Source organism: Microchirus variegatus, assembly GCF_963457635.1.
Source record: "Microchirus variegatus genome assembly, chromosome: 12".
Taxonomy (NCBI): domain Eukaryota; kingdom Metazoa; phylum Chordata; class Actinopteri; order Pleuronectiformes; family Soleidae; genus Microchirus; species Microchirus variegatus.
In genome coordinates this window covers 14,231,245-14,257,764 of record NC_139813.1, presented here as the reverse complement: position 1 = coordinate 14,257,764, position 26,520 = coordinate 14,231,245, and the positions used below count along the sequence as shown (strand labels likewise).

Genomic DNA, 26,520 nt, shown 5'->3' with positions numbered 1-26,520 from the left:
TTAATATTGACTGATATAGGGCTAGTATGTTACTTATATGCATGTTAGTAAGCATCTAGTTAATGGTGAATAATGTGTATGTAATAATATGTGTTCCCTAATCTAATGTGTTACCAAATGTTGTTAAGTCAAAGTTATGATTCATTTTATATCACATTTTTAGTAGTGATATAATTAAAGTCACATAAAATAGAAACAGAAAATAGAAATGTGTTCTTTCCTTTTGTTCAAACTGCCAAGCGAACCTTGAACTGTGACATATTTCCAGATTTCACAAATTCAATCTGATTTTAAACATTTTGAGTACTTTTTGCTCAAAAACATCTGATCAGATTGCCCAGGTTGTTGTGAAAAATTAAAAAAAGGATATTAGACACTCTATATCGCACATCCTTATAGCCTCTGCATATACTGTACGTTTAGATGATGGAAAAAAAGCAGCTGAAATGCTCTGTGTCTGACTCATCACACAACTCGCCACACGTAAACACACACAATGATGTCGCACACTAATGTCAAACATCAAAAAGTTTTCCAAAAGTCAGCTGAACTATAAGCAAAGCAGTGGCATATGAAAGAACGTCATATACAATAAAGTTATATTTATATAGATCGGCCTCTTTCAATGTCTTTTCTTTCCAAAACGTGAAGAACTGTATCCTCAAAGCCGTCCTGACCTGAGGAGTCGGCTCTTCTGCGTTGAACCGTTCTTTGTTTTAAGGGCTGTTTAGATTGTATAGTGAACAGGTCGACGCATAAACTGCAGGTTCCTCTTCTCTCTTTTTCCTCGTCTAAAAAGAGAATGTGAAAAGGAGTTGTTTTCAAAACCACCAGCTGACACGTGGGCTGGGCCTGAGGTTAGTGTACTACGCTTGCTGCTGTGGTTTAATGACAGTAAACACATCTTCTGGTAGTTAAAACTTTCTCTATGAAACTCACACCCACAATCTCTCCTTGATGTTTATACCGAAGAAGCTGTGATTTGATGCTGAGCAGCAAAAAAAAGATAGGTAAATAAATAAAAACATCATCAATGAATATATAGCAGATTCATTCAGTATTTTTCACGACATGCCAGATATGTTCATTAACAGTTCCCTCATTGTTGGGGGAAAAAAAAACACAAACACAAACATAATTTAAAGCCGTATTGTGTTTCCATCAAAACATGTTTGCTTTTGCAGATTAGTGCTTTTACAAACATCATTTGCGGAAGACAGAAGCTGCTGGAGGAGCTTTTTCTGACAGAGAAAAAAAAGAAAAGAAATCCTTTCATTGACAAAGACATCAGCATATTTTTCTGCTTACTAACAGGTTTTCTTCAAATTACCCAAACCTGCTTCAATAAGTGTTAATATATTTATGATTTGTCCTTACGTTGATGCTGTAAAGCGTGTAAATATTGACCCAGATTTGACTATAACTGTTTATTTCTACCTTGTTTCACGCAGCTTTCTTCACCGATGAGCAGCCAGTCCAACGGCGGGGCGGTGATCCCCTCAGCTCGGAGCAGTCCGAGGTCATTTATGGACGAGGTCATTTTAACCTTTAGCTCGCCAATGGCGTGGCTGCTGGTCGTGGCCCTGATCCTCACGTGGTCGGGCGTAGCCATTGTTCTGTTCGACCTGCTCGATTATAAGACTCTCGCAGGTAGGAAATTCAAATTTAAACACTTTTATTTTTTTTTTAAAGGTGCATTATGTAATAAATGTAAAGCAACTGGCCATAAAATCCTCCTAATATGTCACAGAGACTCAGGAATAATGTTCATGTAACAAACTGAACTCACCAACAACAACAGTACAGCCAAAATATTTGCATAAAAAAAAATTGCAGACTGCAAATCATGTTTATGTTTTGAAATCATGTTTTGGCATGTGGCGCCACCTACCGCCGTCTACCAATCACTGCAGTCAGTAGAGTCTCAGCTGCCGAGCAACCACGGGTTGCCAGTTACGTCGGAAAACGAAACCTAAAAGACCTCGGTATTTTGAATTTGAACGTAGTAACCGTTTTTGGCCACATTCTTACATATGGCACCTTTAAAGATTATTTACAGCATTCCATGATCTTAATCCCATACAAATGTGATTTTAATACTTTTGTGCTCTAATGACACTCTCCTCCCACTCATGTATCACCCATTATTTTATTTTTTTCTTCCACATTTTCATCCACACATTTCACAGCCTCACAGACATTTTTGAAGCAGACTTCAAAAGTGGACATGCTCTCACAAAAGGAGGTGTCATTTTCGAAGCACATTCGACGCGTTCGCGTGGATGACGCGACGACGCACCATCTCATCAGCGCATATTAACGACGACATAAGTTCAGTACGTCTGAGCGTTAATGTGGTGCTTGAATCCCCGGGCTGGTGTTTTGCACGTGGTGCGTTAAGCAGTCACTTGACAGACGAATGCATCAAGAAAATGACTGATCTCCTTTTCGGGAGAGCATTTCTCGCTAACGTTTGACATTTTACCGCTGTAGTATCCAGCTGAGTACAAGCTGAGGTCCATCCACTCCTCTTCATCTTCACAAGAACATCTGACTCATACCCTCAAAGAATGGATTGAAAAGGAAATTGCATATACACAGAATGTACTGTTGCTGCTCTGCTTTGTTTTATACAGTATAGGTCTTATTTGTTTTGAGTGATCAGACTCCGTTCCCCCCCCGTGATCATGCTTTAATTACTTAATTGCCACGAGATAAGAGAAAATGAATTTCCCAGAGACTGCAGTTAGGGTAAAGAGCGATTCATTTAAATGCAGCTGTCAAGATATCGCCTTCAAACATTTTTCCCCGGGTCTGCTTAAGTCTGTCTGCTCGCTGGTTCCGCCGTGATCGGGGCTTACAAAGCTCCCACAAACCAATTTAGTTTTATCTGGAGATAATGAGAAACATCTGATTACAGTATAATAAGATGTGGTGGGAGGGGGGGATAGGAAAGAACAACACTGTGTTCTCTTGTGCTGCAACTGCAGAACACGGTTTTCTTTTTGTAAACACAGCATCTGGCTTGATTTCCCAAAGAAATAAGAGGATAAATGTAGCCGTGCTAATGTGAATCCACTACGGTTATAAATGACTTTATGGCTCAGACTGAGGGTGTGCAATTAGATTATTATTAGAGTACATATGACTATTTTACTTGTGGGCTTATTACAGATGGGAATTAAAGGGTAGAGTCCATTTCTTTCTTTTTCTTTAAAGTATATCTTAATCCTTAGTGCTCACTGGGCACGAATACGTGCCACACGTGCAGCCTTGGTAAATACAATACACAACTCCTTATATGGACATCCTGGAGGTGTGTGTTTATAGGTCACATATTCAGGCTTTTTCATCTGCATATGTGTTGTTCAGTCAAAGTTATGATTCATTTTATATCACAGTAGATAATTGTGCAAAAGTGAGAAAAAAAGAGTGTTTTTATTTTATTTTTGTTGATAAAAATTCTTACATTTCAACAAATTTCACAAATTCAATCCGATTTTAATGATTTTTAGTACTTTTTGCTCAGGTGTGTTTATATAGCTGGTGAAAATGGAAAAAAGGATATAAGACACTATATTGCACATACTTATAGACTCCAAATGTTTTATGTTTAAAGGTGCATTATGTAATAAATCTAATCTAATGTTCATATAACAAACTGGCAACAACAGTACAGCCAACATATTTGCATTAAAAATATATTTTGCAGACTGCAAATCATGTTTATGTTTTGAAATCATGTTTTGGCATGTGGCGCCACCTACCGCCATCTACCAATCATTGCAGTCAGTAGAGTCTCAGCCACCGAGCAACCACGGGTTGCCAGTTACGTTAGAAAACGAAACCTAAAAGACCTCTGTATTTTGAATTTGAATGTAGTAACTGTTTTTGGCCACATTCTTACATATGGCACCTTTAAATAATGGGAAACAAGCAGCCTAAATGCTCTGTGTTCTAAAATAAAAGGATATCAGTTGCTGTTATTGCATGAGAAGGGGATTATTATTTGTTATGCTCCCAGGAGAGACAGAAGGAAAATGGACACTGGAAAATGTGTGAGCATATGCATTTTGTTTTGGACGAGAAAAAAAAAGAAATAAATCACAATCTACAGGTAATATCAATATAACCAACCCTGACTAGAATCCACTTGTAGACCCACACTTGAAGCACAACTTAAAGTTAATTGCATGTCAATTATCAGTTGAATAAGTGTCAAATGATTATCTGTTGACATTATATTTAATACTTGTTGATTAATAATGTAGTTAAAAATTAACTAAAGTTATCATTGGTTGCAGTTTCACCTTGAGTTGTTCTTTTTTTGAACCTTTTGATGACATGCTGCTCCAAAAAAAACCTTAAATTTTGTACCGTTTAAATTATATTAGTTACAAGACTAGTTTAGTCATCAGTTGATGATGAATGTTTGAAAATGCAGCATTTGTGGATCCTAAAATTCCACTTACTTATTATAGAAATAATAAATAAATGACTAAAAGTCTCATAGAGTTCACTTAATTGTATTGCGCCTTCTAGAAATACACACAGTCTGTCTGCAGCGCGTATTAAATACTGCGGTGATCAAATCAGATACGGTGTCATGCACAAAGCTAAAAGCGTCGCCGTTTTTTTCCCACCCCCCCGACCGCACAACAGAAAATCAATCATTTATTTTTGTCACGGAGCTGGTTGTATTCCGGTGCTCGGTTAATTTCCCGAGTCAATTCAACTCATATCTATTCTTTGTCACGTCCCACAACTGCTACACATCGCCCGCCGTGTACGAGGAACTACGCTGCAGTGCAGCGATAGTTCCTCCCCTCAACACATTCAACACACTCATCTTTAACGCTTCTCCCCACTTTCCTCCTTTGTTCATTCCCCCAAAAACCTCTTCACCTCTTCTCCATCCTCATGCTGTCAATCACCTGCCATCCCATCCAAAGAGTACACATCATACTGTGACGACCCCGTGTGTTTATCTCCTGGTAAAAACACCAACAACAAACATTAACTAATCTAAACTGCACTGCTTGTGTTTTTTTTTTTTTTACTTGCTTGCACGACAACGCTGTGTGACCCGAGCAGTGAGAATCGAGACGGTCCTCGTCCGTCGTGTGTGTCCCGTATTTCAAACTTGAGAGGCTCTGCATTTGACCTTTTTTAGAGGGTGGATCGACACTAAATCAGGACAAAACCTTGCAGTGGGCGGAAACTTTCACTCTGCATGTGTTTTTCCACCAGATGTCAAAAAGCTAAACGTGCTGAGAGTCAGGATTCTGCTGATTTGGGTGCTGTCATGGTGCAGTTTTTTTGTCCCAGTGTGGACAGGTAAAGCTATTGTGTGCGAGGGACACAATGGTTCTCCTGCCTGGCATCGCCTTCTTTATATTTCTGCTATAGTGCAGTTTAGTCCTTGACATTGTCCTCTCCGAGAATACCAACTATTCTGGAACTTTGGCTTTTTGCTGACAGGTTTTACAAAGTTACTGTAGCTTTTTTTCTCCACATCCAAAGTCCTGCCTCATAGCAGTTAAAGGTCCCATATTATACCCTATTTCTCCAAGTTAACCTAGTTCCCTGGTGTCCTAATGAACATGCCTGTGACATGCTTTGGTCAAAATACCATAAGGATGAAGCACCACAGCAGTTCAATCACCCTGCCAAAACAGCCCTGTTCAGAACGCTCGGTTTAGTAGTATCTCTTTTAAAAAAAAAAGTAAAGCAAAACTTAAGGGACAGGAAATGACATCAACCACAGAGGCTACTGAAAGCTAATAGCAGTTAGCATTTGGAAAAGTGATCATTTGCAGGCTCTAGCAGGCACATTTTCGTCATATATAACATGTATCCACTGGACAGATAAATCCTCTGAGGCTGGAAGTTTGTGTAGAACTCTGTGCTGCACTGTGGAGCCAAAAATAGAACTCCTCTGGTTTTCGGATGTCATTGCATGTTTTACGGACAAAGCGGAGCTCCGCGAGACAACAGTTCCAGGAATTTAGCTTATTGTGACGTCCCAGTGAGTGTGGAAGTCAACATCGCGTGTTTTATCTCCTGTACTTAGACTGAGGAGAAGCACACAAACATGATTGAGTCATCTTTTTTCACACTTTGGCAACTGGTTGGGCCTCCAGGGTCCCAAATAGAAGGATTTAAATGATTACAAAGTTGATTTTACGTAATATGGGACCTTTAAACACATGTTTTTATGAAAAGAGACATGGAAATATATCTTGAAACTGATTTTGTGCTGATTTGCCCTTTGAAAAAATGTCTTCTTCTCTTGTTCTCTCATTTGTTGTGAAGAGAAAAACAACCCGTGATTAACAACCCTTAATCATTGCACCAGACGGATGACAAATGAATGGGAAAAGTGACATTAAATTGTTGTTCGAGTGAGACGTTCTGCTAAAAGATTTCTCCAAAACCTCACACATACGCACACCAATGGTTAAAGAGCACGTTTACGATTCATAAAATTTGACTGAAATAAACAAACCACTCAGTGGAATAAATTAGCATTAACTCTGTTAAATTTTACATTTATTGGGGCTTTTACCATATTTGTCACAAGTCTGTGCAAGTGCATGTTAATGTGCCACATATGTGTATGTGCTGCATTTACAAGTGTGGACGCATGTTGTGAGGGACCTATATCTGTGTGGTTGGTTCAAAAAAACAACTCCTTATAATGTAAATCTAAGGAAAATACATGTTTAAGTTAAGGTCAGGTTCAGTAGAAGTAAAACTTAAAGAAACAGGAAGCTTCTCAATAACAAAGGCTGATAAAGTTGCTTATTCAGATAATGTGTTTGAATGCTGTGCCTCCTGACAGCTGTAAATCTGCCGGTGGGGATTGAAGATTGAATCATTTGTGCAATTTTGTAGATTTACTGTCTATTTGCCACTGGAAGGAGTTGGAGTTGATATTTCAAGAGCACAGTGCAAATGGAATAGAGAGAGTCCGGGATGGAAATTGATTCATACATCACCCCACACATCACACGGAGCTATCAATAAAAGTTTCAAGTCCTTTTTCTCCAAGTCACACAGAGATATTTCTGTCAGGGCTAATGATAGAGCTGAAGTGAGGAGATGTTTCCCCCTGTACATTGTAGTTATCTTCCATTTCCGGAGAGGCAAATATTTGCAAGGTGACAATGACAAAATTCTGGGCTGCATTTTTAATCACAAGGCTTTTCTGCCACCATGACATTTCAATAAAGGCCAGTTTGTGTAAATGCAACAGCGAGGGGACATTTTTGGACAATGAAGAAGAAATGCAATTTGTCCTGTCGTGAAAAAGCAGAGCGATTGCGCGTGTGTGTGCAAAAAAAGGCGTATGAATGTGGAGACATACAGTACTTAGACATACCATTTAGAGAAGTGCAGTAACTCATAGGAGATAGAAGAAGGTTGTTGTATAAAGCAGCAGGGGCTGTGACAGAAGGAAAGACAATGATGAGAGACACAGACAGTGAGTGGAATAAGTCATCTAAAGACTTTGCTCTGTTCTTCCTCCTCAGTCAGACAAAAAGAAGCTGAAGTGTTAAAAATAATCTGGGGTGAGGACATTGTTAATGTCACAAGAAGAAGAGCAGCACGCTGGATTTATAAACCTGAAGAATGCTATATTTTTACATCATTGTCATCTGAATTAATGCATAAACAGAACAAGGGAGGACATAGGGAGGGTCAGAGGAAGGAAGGTAGGAAGGTAGGAAGGACACAGGGAAGTTAAGAAAAGGGAAGTAATGAGGGAGGAAGGACACAGGGAAGATCAGAGGAAGGAAGGACGGACACAGGGAAGATCAGAGGAAGGAAGGACAGACACAGGGAAGATCAGAGGAAGGAAGTAATAAGGAAGGAAGAAAGGAAGGAATGACACAGGGAAGATCAGAGGAAGGAAGGAAGGAAGGACAAAGGGAAGATCAGAGGAAGGAAGGACAGACACAGGGAAGATCAGAGGAAGGAAGGAAGGAAGGAAGGAAGGAAGGAAGGAAGGAAGGAAGGAAAGACACAGGGAAGATCAGTGAAAGGAAGGACACAGGGAAGATCAGAGGAAGGAAGGAAGGACACAGGGAAGATCAGAGGAAGGAAGAAAGGAAGGAAAGACACAGGTAAGATCAGAGGAAGGAAGAACACAGGGAAGATCAGAGGAAGGTAGGAGGGACACAGGGAAGATCACAAGAAGGAAAGAGGGAAGGACACAGGGAAGATTAGAGGAAGGAAGGACAGTGAAGATCAGAGGAAGGAAAGAGAAAAGGACACAGGGAACATTAGAGGAAGGAAGGAAAGACACAGGGAAGATCAGAGGAAGGAAGGAATGAAGGAAGGACACGGAAGATCAGAGGAAGGAAGGACACGGTGAAGATCAGAGGAAGGAAAGAAGGACACGGAAGATCATAGGAAGGAAGGAAACAGGGAAGGAAGATCAGAGGAAGGACAGAAGGAAGGAAGGAAGGATGCAGGGAAGATCAGAGGAAGGGAGGAAGGAAGGAATCTTCATCTTTCCTTTTTTCTTTGTGTTTCTTCACGTTGCCGTGGCTGCTAAACTTTACACCAAACTAAAACACAAAAGAACACAGGCAGAAAGGTTGTGAGAGAATAAAGACACGAGAGGAAGACACATGAAGAGAAAACACAGGATGACAACATGAAAGTGAGACAATGAGCAGAAATAGATGTAAAAAAAAAAAAAGAGAGAGATGGAGATGAAAAGGGACACGGAATGAAAGGAGACAGAAAGAGAGCGGGTGGAAGTGTTGGAGGTGGAGGGCTGTCCTTCTATTTCTGATGGAGTGTGGAAATGTCAATCAAAGAAATGCCAGCGCATTAATGAGCCGTTTGTGAGGAGGACGACTCCTCCACACTGGACAACAAACAGGCAGAGAGAGAAATTAAAGAGATCCACAGAGACGACCAAAACAATGCATTTAGCACTTTAGAGCCAGGAGTTATCATAATACTCACGGAGGAGCCATGAATGTGCTAATTCACGTGTTCCTCAGAGAGACGGATGCAAAAACAACGCTCGCCGCCGCGGCAGCTGTTGCATCATCGTTTTGCTTTAACACCACTAACAGGATGTGTCATTATCTTCAAGGCCAGAGCAGTGAAGGCATTATCTGGCTTATTACAGATACTGATGAGCGGCAAAATATTTGGGCGGCAAAGTCCCTCAGCAGTAAGTCTGCACAGTGTGGGTGTGTGTGCGTGTGTGTGTGTGTGTGTGTGTGTGTGTGTGTGTGTGAATAAATACATAATCAAAGAAAAAGAAAGAAAACACACTGGCGCGGCAATTAGTCGTTAATGAATTGTTCAAGACGACGCTGAGACACACAAGCACACACTTTGATCATCATCATAATAATACTAAAAAAACTTCATGTCTGATGAGAAATCAGCACACTAATGAAATCATTAAAGGTTAATGAGAGTCACTTTGTAATTAATCATCAAGCCTGCACTTGTAAATGGTATAATTATTGCGTGTGAAATGCTACTTGTTATTTCTACACTATTTTTTTTTATACATTTTGTGTCATTTAATTAGAATACAGCTACACGGAGACATGAAAATTAGACAAAAGTATAGATTTTAACTATGTAATTTGTTTATTCCTGCATCATTATTATTATTATTATGATTATGATCATTATTATTTACTTAAAGGTGCATTATGCTATAAATCTAAAGCAACTGGCCATAAAATCCTCCTAATATGTCACAGAGACTCAGAGACAGACAAAATATTTGCATTAAAAAAAATATTTTGCAGACTGTAAATCATGTTTATGCTTTGAAATCATGTTTTGGCATGTGGCGCCACCTGCCAGCTGCTGAGCAACCACGGGTTGCCAGTTACGTCAGAAAACGAAACCTAAAAGACCTTGGTATTTTGAATTTGAATGTAGTAACCGTTTTTGGCCACATTCTTACATATGGCACCTTTAAACAGCAGTTAAACTCGATTATTAACCAATCACTAAATTAATCGTCACATATTAAAGACATCAATAAAAACTGAATCATTTTGGTATGAGGACAAAAACAAGACATTTGAGAACAATTATTGACATTTTATGGACCAAACAGATACTCGACGAATCGAGAAAATAATCGTTAGTTGCAGATCTAAGTTAAACACAACAAATAAGAGACGATCAAGGGTAAAAACCAGTGAAGGAGACGTCGAGCAGAAGCTGGATGTGTTGTTGCCTGTGGCTGTGTCAGAGATAAGTCTGAACATGCTCTTTGCTGTGTTTTTTTGTTATCACGTTACCGCATTAGTGTCATGAGTGTGTATAATCTAACGCTGCGTGTGGCTTTGACTGCTTGAAAACTAAACAAAACAGCAGTGAGACAAAGGCTGCTGCTCATTGTTCTTGAAAGTTTTTTATCTGTTGTCTTCCTCTTTGTTTGCCTTCTCTCTCCCTTTTTTTTTTCTTTTCCCGCTTTGCAACCTGTAATTTACCCCAAGACGCTGCATCTGATAATGTTGCCTTCATGTATCTCTCCATATCAGGTCTCCCTCCTCCTTCTGCCATCGCCAGGAGAGGTTTGAAGGGTAGAGGCAAGCGGAAACTTCTCTATACATCTCACATTCACTGTTTTTGTCCAGTCTATTTCCTTAACTCAACTATTATTGCTTAAAATAACGGTCAAACTATTATATATGAGTTCTGACTTTAAACTCAGAATTCTGACTTTATTTCCCTCTGAGAATAAAGTCAGAATTCTGAGTTTAAAGTCAAAATTCTGAGAATAAAGTCAGTATTCTGAGTTAAAACAGAATTCAAATTTCCTTTTTTCTGGCTCTTCCGTAAGAAATTAAGTCAGAATTCTGAGAATAAAGTCATAACTCTGTGTTTAAAGTCAGAATTCTTAGTTTATTTTAGGAATTCTGAGTTTATTTCCTTCTGAGAATAAAGTTAATAACTCTGAGTTACTTTATTCTCAGAGTCAGAACTCAAATCTTTTTTTCCCTAATCCTCTTCCATGGGAAATAAAGAGAGTTTATTTTCAGAAATCTGACTTTAAACTCAGAATTCTGACTCAACTCCAAATACTTTTTTTCCTTCTGAGAATAAAGTCAGAATTCTGAGTTTAAAGTTAGAATTATGAGTTTATTTGCAGATATCTGACTTTAAACTCAGAATTCTGACTTTAAAACTCAAAATTCTGACTTTATTTCCTTCTGAGAATAAAGTCAGAATTCTAAGAATAAAGTCAGAATTCTGAGTTTCAAAGTCAGAACTCAAATATTTTTTTTCCTGTGTGGCCCTAATCATCATCCACATGAAATAAAGTCAGAATTCGGAGAAAAAAAAGTCAGTATTCGGAATTAAAACACAGAATTCAAATATTCAAAATTTTTCACTTTAAACTCAGTATCCTGACTTTAAAACTCAGTGGGAAAAAAAGTCAGAATTCTGACTTTAAACTGTGAATTCTGACTTTAAACTCAGAATTCTCAGAAAAAAGTCAGAACTCAAATATTGTTTTCCTGTGTGGCCCTAATCCTCCTCCATGGGAAATAATGTCAGAAGTCTGAGTTTTAAAGTCAGAATTCTGAGAACAAAGTCAGAATTCTGAGTTTGAAGTCAGAAGTCAAATATTGTTTTCCTGTGTGGCCCTAATCCTCTTCCGTACATGTTTTTCTTAAAACAACATGTTCTTCTTTTGACTTGTGCTCTGTTCAAGTATCTACTCTGTTTTCACTCAGGTGGTGTTCGTCCAGTTAAGTCCAGCTACGCTCCAATCACAGCTCAGGAAAACACCGACTGGTGGGAGATGATGTGGACGTTTGCGGCCAATTTGGTGGCTCCCGAGGAGGAGGAGGAAGGTATTCACCACCTAACTGAAACCCTCACATGTAAGAACACATCACCTTACACTAGTAACCCATCTAACCCATGAGGATTACTATTAATATCATTTCGTGAGGAGGATGTTTAAGTGCACACACAGGCTTTGGAGTTCTTGTGTCTCTAAAAAGAGACACAGAAACATGAAACAGCTGCACATGTGTTGTCATTTCAGATCTTTCAGTCTGGGTTTCTTTCTGCTTTGTAGAGGAAGCTGTGGCCTTTTTACATTTTGTACACAAGATCCTGCTGTTTCATAATCCGCCTGTGCTTATCCTACCTCTAACGCCTTGTTCAGGAGAAGACTTTTACACGCACCGAACCATGAATGAAACATTTTCAATATTCCGGGGGGAAAGAAGGGGGAAAAAATAATCTGCATGTCAATGTGGAAAAAGCCATATCAAACTCTTCTCATGTTTATGCTAAAACCACAGTTTTGCATTGTTATAACCCGCGGACGTGCACGTCATAGTAGAGTGTAATCACTCACATAACTGGGTTATATAATGAATATGATGCTCATTTAACTACAATGGGTAGAAAATGAGCTTTTAATATTAGCTTCTTCAATTCAGTTATCAAAAACCAGTGTTCCAGTCATGTTACCATTAATTAAATGTAATAAAAACTTGACCTTGGGCAACACAGGCCAAAAAAACCACAACGATGAAAGAAAAATTCATAAATCTAACACCGAACACTCTCCGTGTGTCGTAATATCAGCCAAAGTGCATGTTTTCTCCGGGAGAAAACATCACAATCAGTGGTTTGCATGTGTGCCGCTCTCCCTCCCTAACATTTACACCTGCTGTAGGTGTGATTGATGAACTACTGCGGCTGATTTTCTCCTCTGTCATTCAGCCTTTCACTCCGAGGAGCTTTAAAAGAGAGAGAGCTAGTGGCGAGAGGACAAAACACTGACAAGTATGAAGATGAAGAGCCGCAGAGGAGACGAGAAGACAAAAGATACAAGTGTGCCAGGCAAGAGTGGACAAGATAAAGTGGAGGGATTTGAAAGAGGGAGATGGTGTAAAAAAAAAATATATCACGGCAGTATTTCTTGCTGTTGTTAACTGGAACCTGACGAATAAAAACTGCCACTTTTACTTCCTGGCTTTTTTGTTTCATTTGTGGACGTGAGAGCAAATGTTTCAAGAGAACTTCAGTCGTTTTCAGCAAAATAAAAGAAGAATTATTAATGTAGTGAAGAGGAGCGACATACAAGTTAAACAACTGAAGACATATTGTCATGAAATGATCTTACATACGTAGGTTATTCTTCACTGAATTAAATCAAGCTCCTGCCAATGGACCAGTTGAGACTCAAACAATGGCTAAAATGTAAAGAAAGGTGAGAAAAGCTCACTTCACATCATTGCATCATTGAAGTTCATCGTGTTTCTGTTATCTGGTGTGTGGAATTTCTCAGTTTGGTTCAAATCCTGGCTTAACGATGACCAATCAGGCTCCCATGTCAGCAACAACCCTGCCAGACAGGAAGATGAAGATAAGCCAGGAGGATATACAGCTGGAATAAAGGTCCACATTCTCGTGGCAGACTCTAACAGGTGAGATTAAGAAGTAGACGACTAAAGTAAACACTCACAATTCATCCATCTCCTACTGCTTTATCCTCCACATGAGGGGTCACTTGGGGGAGAGCTGTGCCAATCTCAGCTGACATAGAGCGATAGGCGGGGGAAACCCTGGACAGTTTGCCAGTCCATCGCAGGGCCACAGAGACAAACAACCATCCACTCAAACACCTACAGTTAATTTAGAGTGTCTTAATCCCCAAATCTGCATGTCTGTGGACTGTGGGATGAAACTGGAAACCTAAAGAAAACCCACACACACACATGGGGAGAACATGCAAACTCCATGCTCCGACCAGGTCTTCTTGCTGCAAAGGCAAGAGTGCAAATCACTACACCACAATTCATATTAGCAGAAAGAAAATATGCTAATATGAAATGTGACAAATTTTTGAATAAAAACAAAATTTGACAACAAAGTCAAACTATAGCATGTCGTCCAAAATGTGACAATTGTTTTCAAAAAACATTTTTGGTCCACAATTTGACAAAAATGTCATACTATAGTATGTAGTATTTGACAATAAAAAAAAAATAAAAAAAACGTTGGTCCAAAATTTGCCAAAAATGTCATACAATACTATGTCGTCCAAAATTTGACATTTTATTTAAAAAAGAAAACGTTTGGTCCAAAATTTGACAAAAACGTCATACTATAATATATCCAAAATTTGACAATTGTATTCAAAAATTCAAAAAATTATCCAACATTTTGTTTTTTTAAATCTAATTCCAATTTTTTTGATCCAAAATTTGACAAAGATGTCAAAATATAGTATGTCTATATATTTGTCTATAGTATTTAGTATTTATGTCTATAGTATTTCACCATTTTGCTCCAAAATGTTGCACTGACTATTATGTTAGATATTTAAGCGCCTGAGTATGAGTCTACCTGATATACTCATACAAATTCAACATACAATACTACATTTTATAGTACCTTACAGACAATAAAATCAGACGGTGCAATGTGGTTATTGGGATTATATGCTGTTATGAACAGGTGCGTATTTAGTTTGGATATGAAATGAAGGAGAGAGTCAGTGTCAGCGTCTTCAGACAGTCAACTTAAGCTGCTCCAACTACATGAGACATGCCTCATTCACCACACCCTTCCAACTTGGTGGTCTCTTTAAAGTGCAACACTTGCCATCCGACTCTCTCCGCCTGTTACACCATTTGCTGCTGCCCATACTTCAGCCTCACCACCAGCTTCACACCAGCATCCACCTCATGGCTTCGACAGGGGGGGTTTAAGAAATTTGCTCACGCCAAACTCAAATATGTGTGAAATGTATTCCCTGATGCACTATATAGCTTAAACGTGGGGGTTGTCTGGCTGAAATGAGATAACTGGAGAGGGTAGGTTTCAAACCGAAGTCGTAGTACTGTGTAAGAAGTGGTGAGTTCTAATGTTGAGACTGCAGATTTGAGCAAACACAGGACTCCTCCGCCCACTCCTCCCTTTCCTTTTAAAGCATTTAAAGTGGAAATATGCAGAATTTGTTTTACCCTAATTTAACAGCTATGGAGTAATTGTAATGATTACATGGCTTGTTGCCAGGAGATTGGGGGCTGTCTCCAGTCCCCCCCCCCCGACCATCTGTTAGAGGAAAACCAGCCTCGCAAGACTCAAGGGGTCCTGAGAATCAGGAGATCTTACGAATTCTCAGGTTTCGCAAGAAACAGGACTTGCTTCACTGCACTACACACTCACACACAGACACACAGAAGCATGCAAAATGGATGCTGACCGACAAATGCGCATAGCCAGGAAAGGGGAGCTTAAAGGTCTTAAAGTTCCCATATTATATCCTATTTCTCCAAGTTAAACTAGTTCCCTGGTGTCCTAATGAACATGTCTGTCACATGCTTTGGTCAAAATACCATAAGGATGAAGCACCACAGCAGTTCAATCACCCTGCCAAAACAGCCCTGTTCTGAACGCTCTGTTCAGTAGTATCTCTTTAGGTCCACCTTAAAAAAAAAAAGTTAAATGAAACATAAGGGACAGGAAATGACATCAGCCACAGAGGCTACTGGGAGCTAACAGCAGTGAGCATTTGGGAAAGTGATCATTTGCAGGCTCGAGCAGGCACATTGTAGTCGTATATAACATGTTTCCACTGGACAGATAAATCCTCTGAGGCTGGAAGTTTGTGTAGAACTCTGTGCTGCACTGTGGAGCCAAGAATAGAACTTTTCGCGGACTCCGACTTCCGGTTTTCGGATACCGCGTGGAAGTCAACATCACATGTTTTATCTCCTGTACTTAGACTGAGGAGGACCACAAAAACATGATTGAGTCATCTTTTTTCACACTTTGCCGACTGGGCCTCCAGAGTCTCAAATATAAGGATTTAAATTGATTGATTTTGCGTAATATGGGACCTTTAAATTGGGTTCAGTTTTTGGCTCTGCTAGTCTATACTTGCCCTTGAGCAAGGCACTTAACCCCATTTTGAAGCATGGGAAGAACGGGTGAATGGCAAAACTCATCACGACGAGTAACAAAGACAGTTAGAGGAAATGTAGTAGAGTAAAAGTTTAGCTATAAATATAAATACAAAGCACAGATACATAAATGTTGTACTTCATTACAACACTGCTCACTTGTGCCACTCCTCCACTGACATTGCATACATGTTACTTTAAAAATGTTTTTATTCATGTATACATGAAAAGATTTGCCAGAATAGATTGTTTTTCTGAACATAATGTGCAGATGCAAAGATTTCCAGAACACCTAAAAGGCTCTTTTTTTCTCCTCCCTCTTCACCAAGAAAATAAAGCAAAGGCAAGAGTTTGATATCTGCATGAATCCATTTTTTTCCTCCCTCTTGTTTACATTTAATACCAGCCTCTGCACGTAACCCCCCGTCTCCACACATGCACAAGGCGCAGCGTGGTTTTTCTTTATTGTTTCCAAACTGGCTTTTTCCGATGCGTGTTTGAAGCAGCTTTGCCTGTTGCGTTTGCATCTCGGTGTGATCGTCCCCTTAGAAGAATAACTGATGTATGCACTGGCACAGCGAGAGCAGGTGGGTGTAAGAAGCCGCGGTGTAAGGCTTGCATTAAACAAAGAGTCATTTTATGATCTTTTGATTAGCGTGAGATGAAAGGAGCGATAACAGCTACGAATCAGCTTTAACGGTAACATGTTTGACTCCCGTGTTTCAGCCGTGTCGTTTTACAAACTCTACAATTCTCATTGTGTTATTTACAAAATGTGTTATATTTTAATTAAAACGAGCAAGCTTGCAGTCAGTTCTATGGTGCTGTTCACTCATTTAATTTCATCATGAAATTAAAAATGAAATTGGAACAAATTCACAACTATATTACAGCGTTAATGGATTTTAAACAGAGTGTAGTGAATTTAAAAATGTGGCATAAACGTCTCTGTGAGTTTTCAGGGAGTTAGTCAGTAAATTACATTCTATTTAACAAGATATTTTAATTAAAACCATATCAGGCAATCATATTTACAGGAAGACGTATTCTGATAATCGACTGCTTTTAAATTGTAGAAGAGATTAAAAAACACAACTAAAATTTACACCATATAGAATCATCATCATTCCATACTGTTAATACCTTTTTCTTAAATAACTGCTGTTGATGTTTTATTTCTACATTTGACCCACAGCCTCATAACAGAGGGAGAGAAAAAAGACCATATGGTGTGGTTATGTGTTAGGACTGTTACTGATGACATGCTGGGGGAGCATCCTTGTACTGACCAGGACATGCTGGCAGAATTATAACTCGTATGACCTGGAAAAGACTGCTGCAGCTCCCCTGTGTAGTGATTCTCTATAGTTATAGATACATCAAGTGCACGGTTTAACTTTCAGCCCAGAAAACAACAACCTACATGAATATAATGTCTCGCTTTGAAGCAGATTTTTTTCCAGAGATTATTTCAATTCTGAGAAACAACAAAGTTCTCACTGAGACTAAGTTGGAGATGCAAAGGATACTGCAATGTCAACTGTGAGGGGTGTGACCGCGATCGCTCTCCATTAAGGCGGAAAACACAAAATGGAAGATCAACATCCTTTGTTGTGAAGTGTATCAACATGTAAATGTTATTCAATTTCATCACCAAGATAATTTAATGGGGTATGGGGCGGTTAATCTTTGAATAATTGACAAAACAAAAAAACGACACACACACACATACACACCTGCCTTTAGATTCCCGGCAGTAAGAGCCATGAATAATGGATCTTAGTTCTCTCTCTTGCCTGAGGGAAAAGCTTTTAAACATAATTTGTTGCTTTAATTTATTTACACAACCTGGCTACACTTGCCCCTGGGCTAGGTGCATTACATACAACCTGAACCACACCTAAGGGGGTGGGGCACGGGTTTGAGACAATCACACATACACACACAACAATACCTGCACACGATTCACACACACATATGCAGTGCATGCACATACCTAATGAATGTATGTATGTATGCATGTGTAAATTAATTACAACCTTTCTCCCTCTCACAAACACACACAGTGATAACCGATGTTATTATTAGTCTATACATTTACTGTTAACCTTGATGGATTTCATTTAGAAAGCAAAGTGGTTTTTGTAATTGAATCTTCTTCGACACACACACACACACACACGTTCACCACACGTAGGCCCTGTTCCATTTCTCCCTAGCGAGCTAGTTAGCTAGTAGCTTTCATAAATGGTCAGTTATTTTCTGACATTAGTGTTCAAAGCTCAACGGTCCTTTGGATGTATATCAAATCAACACATTTCGACATTGTAACATGCTTATTTGCAAATCAGTGAAGTACTCCGTTAAAGGTCCCATATTATGCAAAATCAACTTTAAATCATTTTAATACTTATATTTGGGACTCTGGAGGCCCTACCAGTTGCCAAAGTGTGAAAAAACATGACTCACTCACATGTTTCTGTGGTCCTCCTCAGTCTAAGCACAGGAGATAAAAAAAAGGCAATGTTGACTTCTGTACTCATTTGGACGTCACAATTCACTAAATACCTGGAAATGTTGTCTCTCGGAGCTCCGCTTTGTCCTTAAAACATGCTGGCGAGGGCAACGGCATCCGCAAAACAGAAGTCCACAAAAAGTTATATTTTTGGCTCCACAGTGCAGCACAGAGTTCTACACAAACGGCAATGTGCCTGCTAGAGCCTGCAAATGATCACTTTCCCAAATGCTAACTGTTGTTAGACTCCAGGGAACAAGTTTAAATTGAAAAATAGGATATATGGGACCTTTAAGTACACAACCATGTGACATGTTAAAATTAAATTAAAAATATTTCTAATAAGTATGTATGTATAGGTGTTAATGTGCTTTGAAATGAAATAAGTTGGTTTTAATAGCCTTAAAGTTAGCCTTTATATAAGGTCTTTAGGCAAGGGCCTTATGTTATCCGCCATCTTGTAAATGGTGAATGGTTTGTATTTATATAGCACTTTTCTAGTTAACCCGCACTTTCATACAGCTCATCTATGTGCAGTGCATCTTTCTTTCGCTCATCCTTTATACCCATTTATACTCTTGAGTGTCTTGCTCAAGGACACATCAGCATGTAGACTAGCAGAGCCGGGAATTGAACCCATAACCTTTCAGTTGAAAGACGACTCACCACATGCTGAAATGGACAAAACACAGCCTGTGTTTGACATTTTGCATTGAAAGCCTATTATGCAAATAAAGATGAAAAACGCCTCCTCCCCATAAACCCAATGCATAGACCAGTGAAGAAGCAGAAGGAGAAAATGCCAAAGAGAGAGAATGGAGAGTGTTTACATCCTGTCTGGATTGCAAAGGCCACCATGGATAACCGATACACTTGAGAAATGGAGAGGTCACCGCCACTGACTCTTACACAACGGCACGGTTAGAAAAAGAAACATGTACATAATTTACACTGAGCAAAGGCATCTGATGATTAGAGCAAAAAGACCTTCACAGGAGCTTATTGTAGCATGTTCAGTGGCCCTAAGTAAACTGGAGCCTCATCGCTGTGTTTGTGTTTCCTGGCGCTCGCGACAGCTGCAAGTGAGAAGTGTGTGCTTCATCAGAAAGAAGAGACTGCAATCATTCACTCATGGACAAGATGGACACTGATTAGGTAACTAAAGCAACACTCTAGTCTTTGGCATTTGTTACCGTCTTGCACGGCCCTTTGGGCTGCATTTGAGAAAATGTTATTTTGCTCTTTCTTTGCGCTTTTGCTGGGTTTTGCTGCTTTTTGTTGTACTGGGAGTCGGTGTTTGTTGATATTAGCCTCGACTTTATTCCTATGTGAACTACAACTCGCCCACAAACTTGCTACTCAGTGGACGGTGGAGGGAAGTCAGCCACTAATGTTTACCTGTGCCATCCAGGAGCGCATATTACATCACATCTTTTAGACTTTTGTGGAAAATCTGACCCAGACAGTCCAACTTTTTACAACACCACAATTTTAAGTCACTTTGTGATCTGTTCTTCCCGTGGCATTATAAATGATTAATGGATGTATAATGTTTTATTCAGACGCTAACAGAATAAATGTTTTACAGGGACAATGCAAAAATACAAGTCAATAAAGTAATAATGTTGCAAGACAGGATTTCTCTTGGCATCTGCAAGGAGGAACAAACACTCTGCTGCACTAATGAGCCAAAAATCATGGAACGTTCTCCCTTCTGTCCTTCTTAGTTCTTAACCTCTCCCCCATGCTGACAAGTTCAGACACCAGCAGCTGGTGATTGTTGGTTTGCTTGCCAAGTCCAAACTGTTGTCACAGCTTTGCAACATGTGGCAAAGGATGTGAGCGTTTGTGTGTGTGTGTGTGTGTGTGAGAGAGAGAGTGGTAGATTAATCACTAAAATCTGAACAACCTATTCAACACCTAACAACATAACTGTCAAGCCTCAGCACATGTTGCTTTGTGATATATTATTCATTTTTTTTTTCACCCGCTTCACACTCGTAAAATTAACATTTTATGCACCAAATAAACCATGCACACAGGACTCCATCTCTCATTGATGCTTCGAATTTACAGCAACCTTTTTAATGTCTGATGTCTTCCACCCCGGTCATCTCATAAATCCTAAACAGATTTCAGGATCAGCAGTGCCACCCGCCTTTGATCACACTCGCCCCATGATGAGTTTCATGTTGCCAGAAGTCTCGAGTGTGTTTACAGACGGTGTTTACAGCACTCTGCTTGGTTGCCTGTGATCCCGCTGAGTTCTTATTCACAATAAGCTGTTTACTGTACATCCATCTTCATATCCCCATCATTAATTATTCCTGGGATGGCAACATTTCACAGCAGACACCGCTAAGCACAAAAGCCAACATTTGACTGTATGATGAATTTGCAGGAACTGGCGTTACAATAGCACTGTGCTGCTACTATACTACTGCCCTGGCAGGGAATTCATGAGCATTTTAAGACTTGAAATGGACTCGCCCAGGTTACCACACCTCATGGAAACAGCAGTGGTGTTATATGTAACCACTGACTGGAATTCTTGAAATGAAGGTTTAATTTGAAACGTTAAAGCTCTAGTGCAGAAGCTCAATCTTCTCCTGTGGATTTCTGAGCAATTACCAAAACAGTCGACTGCCTCTGCAGTGATTGACCTATTTTTCTCCCCCCCTGCCCTTAACCCACTCTCACACATAAACACACAAAGTGAGAAAGAGTATGTTTCTATAGTACTTTGCTAAGTTATGTTTTATATCTGTCTTTTAACGTGGTGTTGCTTGTCAAGACTGCTTCTCCAGGAAACCTAATTGGAGCTGTGTGGTGAAGGGAACAGCAGCAGTTCTGAGTGGCACATGCAGGCACAGGAGCAAGGTTATTATAGTTAATGAAAACGAACAAAATATGCACTGAATTGTGTTTATAAAACTAACCAAGTAAGGGGAATATTTTAGTTAACTAACTAAAATTGGAGCAAAAATGCGCATTTATTTCATACATAATCCTTTTGGGTTCATATGAAGCGGATTTATTTTTGCTCTGCCGGCAATCTTGAAAGGTTGTATTTGAGACACACTACCAATTATCACCTCTTTGAATCTTGCAGCTGGCAAATACTCCATATTACAAAAAACTAACACTAAAACAGATAAAAACTAAACAAACTATGCATTTACAAAAATAAAAACTGGCAAACCTGCTCTAAAACTAATTGAAACGTACTCATTTTAAAAACAAAAAGTCAAAATGAAATAAAACTAACTTATCAAATAATTAAATTATAATTAACTAAAACTAATGAAAAATCCCAAACTATTATAACCTTGGCAGGGAGAGTTTGTGTGCAGTACGTTAACTGCACACATTTTCAATAACGCTTCAATCACGCTTGGTGTTTTTACCAAGAAGCAAAAGTGCTGCTGTATGAAGCTGCTAACCTGGCTTTACTTGCTCTGTGTTCTTCTTCCACCTCAACTGCTCAGTCATGACATGAAATATATCACTCTGTGTTTAGTTCTGGAATTTCTCCACAGACACACAAACAAAAACTGCTGTACATAGAAACACAGAAAGAGTCATTAATCAGCATTGTGTGATTTCATAAGATAAAATAAGATAATCTTTTATATGTCCCACATGGGGAAATTTGCAGTGTTACAGCAGCATACAATCACAACAATGTAGAAAAGTAAGACAAGGAAAGAAATACTATATAATACTATTAAGGACCAATCACTGTTTGGCCTCCATGATGGTTGTCATTCTGAAAAGTAAATAAAGTAAATGTAAGAAGAACAGCAGTAAAAGGACAAGAGCTGCTTTGACAGGCTGTCACTGCCGCTTTAATATAATTGTGAAAGCAGATATGCAACATATGCAGAGGTTGTGATGTCAAAGGTTAATTATTGTTGTGACAAAAACTGCAATCTGTCTTCAACATTAGAACAAATTACTATTTTATGAAAAATATTGAAAAAAATTGTTTGAGGTAACATCTGAGGATTTGTTTGTTAATTATGTAGAGTCACCAGAGGCAAGCAACCTGGCACAGGCAGTAAAACGCATACTTCTGTCACAACCTCTTACTCTTGTAACATTTTGGTTTTAGTGCAGAATGACTAATGTGTTGATTAGTGAGTTTGTTTCCTTCAACAAAGCCTTGGCTTGCTGTCAAACTCCTGCTGTTTATTCACTGTACTGATGTGAGATTTGCAACTCTCTTTTCATCCAAGTCTCTGCATGAAACCACATAATGTTTTCAGAAAAAAATGTCAAACTATTTTCTGTAAAGGGACACAGCGGTGCACGGGGAAGCTGAGGGCGAAGGGGGTGAAGTGAGGTAAAACAGAGAAAAGTACTTTAATGTGACCATCCGTGTGCACATGGGGATGTATATTTTCAAGACAGCAGTATTATTGTCTTGGTATAAAAGTAAAATACAGCACAACTATGAAATGTGATTAATCTGCTAATATACTGTATATCTAGCAGAGAAAAGAACTGCTGCACATGGACTGAACAGAAAAGCAATGCATCGCCGTCTTCTCTCTTCATTCCAACTGGCCCCTGTGAAAGCTCTGATTTAAACTACTTCATCTCTCCCTGTAGTGACGCATGTTATTTTAATTAGAAAGGATTGGCTATGCTTTAGTGCTATCATATCACCAGCATCTTTGATGTAAATTATAATTTTCCAGCCAGCAATCCTCGCGCTATATCAATACTTCAGAGATCCATTTTAATCTTCTCGCAGATGAATTTGGCACAGTGGTGCAATCTGTTAAAAAGCTCAACACAGCCCTCTGCAGCTCGGCACAACACTGGATCCTCCATTTTCCCAGAAACGGAATAATAAGACGCATTATTAAGCATTATATTCACTGACAAATATCAGGCTGACTTCATATACTGGTCCTGCTGCCCAGTGTTTGTCAGTGAAGTGAGGCGGGATATTAAATTTGCTGGTTGAGGTTTGTCAACAGGAGAGCACTCCACTGCCATTGCGGCACTGAAAGGTAAATCTGTTTCTCCATGCTGTCGTGATCAAAGGAATTACACTCCCATGACAATCACATGCAACAACCCACACAACGAGGCACACACAGATAAACATATGCGAGAAGACACTGTGCAAGGTTGCAGGCAGCACATAAATGCTGTGCATACTTTGTGCAAGCGGGGTTCACATGGACTTTACAGCACAAAAGCACTGGGACTCACATTCACACACACACACACACAAGCTAAATCTCAGTGTCGCTCCCGTCTTCTGTTTTCTATAAGAAGCTTGACTCCTGCTGTGAAGACAGCAGAGGGAGAATGGACACATACACACACACACAGCTACGCAAAGCAGCGACATTCATATTCCATTTCTGACACACAGTTATGATACATTTTAACATTTGTGATGTTTTGCAACAACAACGATTGAATATAGCAGGGTGAGAGGAAGTGGCAGCGCAAATACTTTTAACGACAACGAAGATGTGGCTCAATCCATGGACCCCACTTGCTTTCAGAATGTGCTCATCTGACATCAGTGCTGGAGGTTTGGCAGCAGAGGGATTTTATCCACCAGAGTCATTTGAACGATTTGTAGGCAGCAGCTGAGCCACGATCGCACAGGAGGTGTATTTGTGTCTTTAGCGTTTGTTTCTAATGTTTCTTATGCTGCTGCAGGTTTTGCAGTCTCCACCATCCACTGAACAAACCTCCACTGAACCTCCCTCGCAAGGGAATCATACCAACTCCCCTTTGATGCTTTAGTCACCCCGCCTGGACTGCTGCAACATCCCTCCTGGCTCAACTCCCAAAGCACTCTTTAGCTCTTACATCCAGCACCCCACCCACCCACCCACCCACCAACCCATCCTATCCTATCCCCACACAACCCCACGCATCCTGCAGTCCCACCACTGGGTTTGTGTCGAATACAAAACTGCGGCACACATACCTCGAGGCCACAGTCTTGTTGTGCCTATGATCTGCATTCTCTTGTTACCTGCCACTTAGCTTTCCTCGCCCTGCGGCAGTCTGCTTATTCCCCCTTCCTCCCACACCCTCCTCTCTAAAGCTGAAACCACTTCAGTCAGATACGTCATTCCTTATTTTTCATCCTAAACTTCCCCTCTGACTATAACATCCACTGCCTCCTCTGTAAATGCTTTAGGGAGAGGGGACTATTTACAGGTCGTGGTTTTTTTTGGACATTTAAGATTGAAGTGATGTGGCTGTACATCTTAAAGAATCTTTCATTTTGCTTCATTGACGTCAATAAGAGAACTGAAACTTTTGCAGGGTGAGCGAGCACCAATGGGTAAAGCCTGAGATAGTGAGAGAGAGAGAGGGGGTTGGGGGGATAATGAGGAAGGGCAACACCGAGACAGTGAAGAAAGACATTGAGCAAGATAAATAGCCAGAACCGTACAGACTGAACAGCTTGTGCTCCGAGTTGTTTCTTCCAACTTTGCTGCACAAGTGTTTCATAAAAAGCAAGTGAGGGAGAAAAACACATACATTCTGTTTATAAACCAAAAAAAAAGACTAAAGTTTATTGACTTTTTAAGTTGGGGATGAGAAAAAAACCTCATGTAAGATGAATTATGAGAGCAAAACAATGTCATGAACAGGTTAAAATGTTCGATTCATCCACAGCCCAACTTGAAATCATATTTCTTCTTTTGTAAAAACCCATCGAGCAAAATTAAACGTTACATAAAGCAGAGAAGCAGGAACTTGAATCAATAAGAACCTCTGTGTTTTAAGGCGAGCTCGCTAGCAGCACAAGAACTTTTCATGTACCATCAAAGCAGTAGTTCCAGTTTGGTTTATGTCTAAATCGTCTGTGAATAATGGTACGTTCCAGAGCCTTGTCCTCATCGAAGAACCCTTTTTGGCTCCAGGTGGAACCCCTTTTAGAGGGTTTCACCAAGAACCCTTCATTCAGGAAAGGGGTTTTAAAAGGTTCTCTGGATCAAAATGGTTCTTACTGGAACCATTAGTGTTACCAAGAACCCTTGAAAAACTCTTTCTTCGGGAAAAGGTTTTTCAGAAGCAAATGGTTCCACGTAGAACCTCAGCCCTTGTAGAAGGACCCTTTTGGAACTCTTATTTCTAAGAGTGTACTTCGAACTAAGAAAAGTGCACTGGAATGCCTGTCGAAATGGGACCTCCTACTAGCGAAGTCAGGGCTGATCGACCTACCCACACTTCACCGAAATCAAGTTGGAGAATAACGGCAGCGCCCATGGAGTCACATGAATAGGCTATAAACTTTACTTTTCTGCATATAGAGTCGTTTTAGACACAGCAATTTTTACCACAAATTGTTTTTCATGTTATGGCGTGAAATTATGTTTTCATTGTTATCTGTTAGCATGAAGATATTTATGGCTACGGTAAAAGTATACTCATGAAGTTATCGATATGTATTGCTTTTACATATACGGCTCGCTTGTGTATGTGGACTGAATTTCTGACGGTCAAACATAAAGCGAAAGCACCGCGATCGTCCATGTTTTCTAACAATTGACTTCAATTGCTTGAAACGCTTTTTTCAGGTAGGATAAGTCCCACATCCCATTTGTTTGGATGGGCTCTGGAACTAAACATTACATTCCAATTAGCACAGGCTGTGGCTACATGTGTTTACGCGCAAATCGTAGCATGCTAACATCTTACGTTTGAGGCAAAATTCACACACAGAGGTGGACGGGTGGGTAGTAGTCTGTAAAATAATGAAACAGAGAGAGGCATCAGTTTTGAGATACATCTACATGATTAAAAAGTATTGCTGTATCGTTCATTACACCAACAACAGAAACCACAACTGCAGGAGAATGAGAATGTGCATGTTCCTAAACTCAGTAAGTTAAAGGAGGGAGGGGGGCGCGGGGGTCGGTGGCTCTATTTAATCAAAAAAAGTGTCACATTAATTCAGACAAATTTAAGCAATCTAGTTTTCTAATAAAGCTGTCATATTTGCATCCTGTGACTTACACTCACCATCGTTTTAGATTAATTCCCGTCACAACCTTTTGATTTATGAATGCATAATAACTG

The 26,520-nt window shown here is 39.6% G+C and overlaps 2 protein-coding genes across 6 annotated transcripts in view; both read left to right on the top strand.

Moving 5' to 3' along the window:
• LOC310934522 (triadin-like) overlaps positions 1-12,989 on the top strand; it is a 19,405-nt gene extending 6,416 nt beyond the window's left edge. The window contains exons 2-7 of one of the 5 annotated variants that reach the window (XM_083898263.1): positions 1,452-1,650; positions 4,953-4,994; positions 9,152-9,196; positions 10,539-10,586; positions 11,739-11,858; positions 12,745-12,989. In XM_083898263.1, the coding sequence (XP_083754389.1) occupies positions 1,464-1,650; positions 4,953-4,994; positions 9,152-9,196; positions 10,539-10,586; positions 11,739-11,858; positions 12,745-12,767 (465 nt within the window). In that variant the 5' untranslated portion in view covers positions 1,452-1,463 and the 3' untranslated portion in view covers positions 12,768-12,989. Of the gene's footprint in view, positions 1-1,451; positions 1,651-4,952; positions 4,995-9,151; positions 9,197-10,538; positions 10,587-11,738; positions 11,889-12,744 lie in introns of all 5 variants that reach the window. The other 4 variants (XM_083898262.1, XM_083898264.1, XM_083898265.1 and 1 more) reach the window with 4 other exon arrangements.
• The window catches only part of akap7 (A-kinase anchoring protein 7), a gene marked incomplete at its 5' end in the record, with an annotated part of 54,190 nt that continues 40,479 nt past the window's right edge, over positions 12,810-26,520 (top strand). The window contains 2 exons of the mRNA XM_083898531.1: positions 12,810-12,864; positions 13,313-13,451. Coding sequence (XP_083754657.1) covers positions 12,810-12,864; positions 13,313-13,451 — 194 coding nt within the window. The remainder of the gene's footprint in view (positions 12,865-13,312; positions 13,452-26,520) is intronic.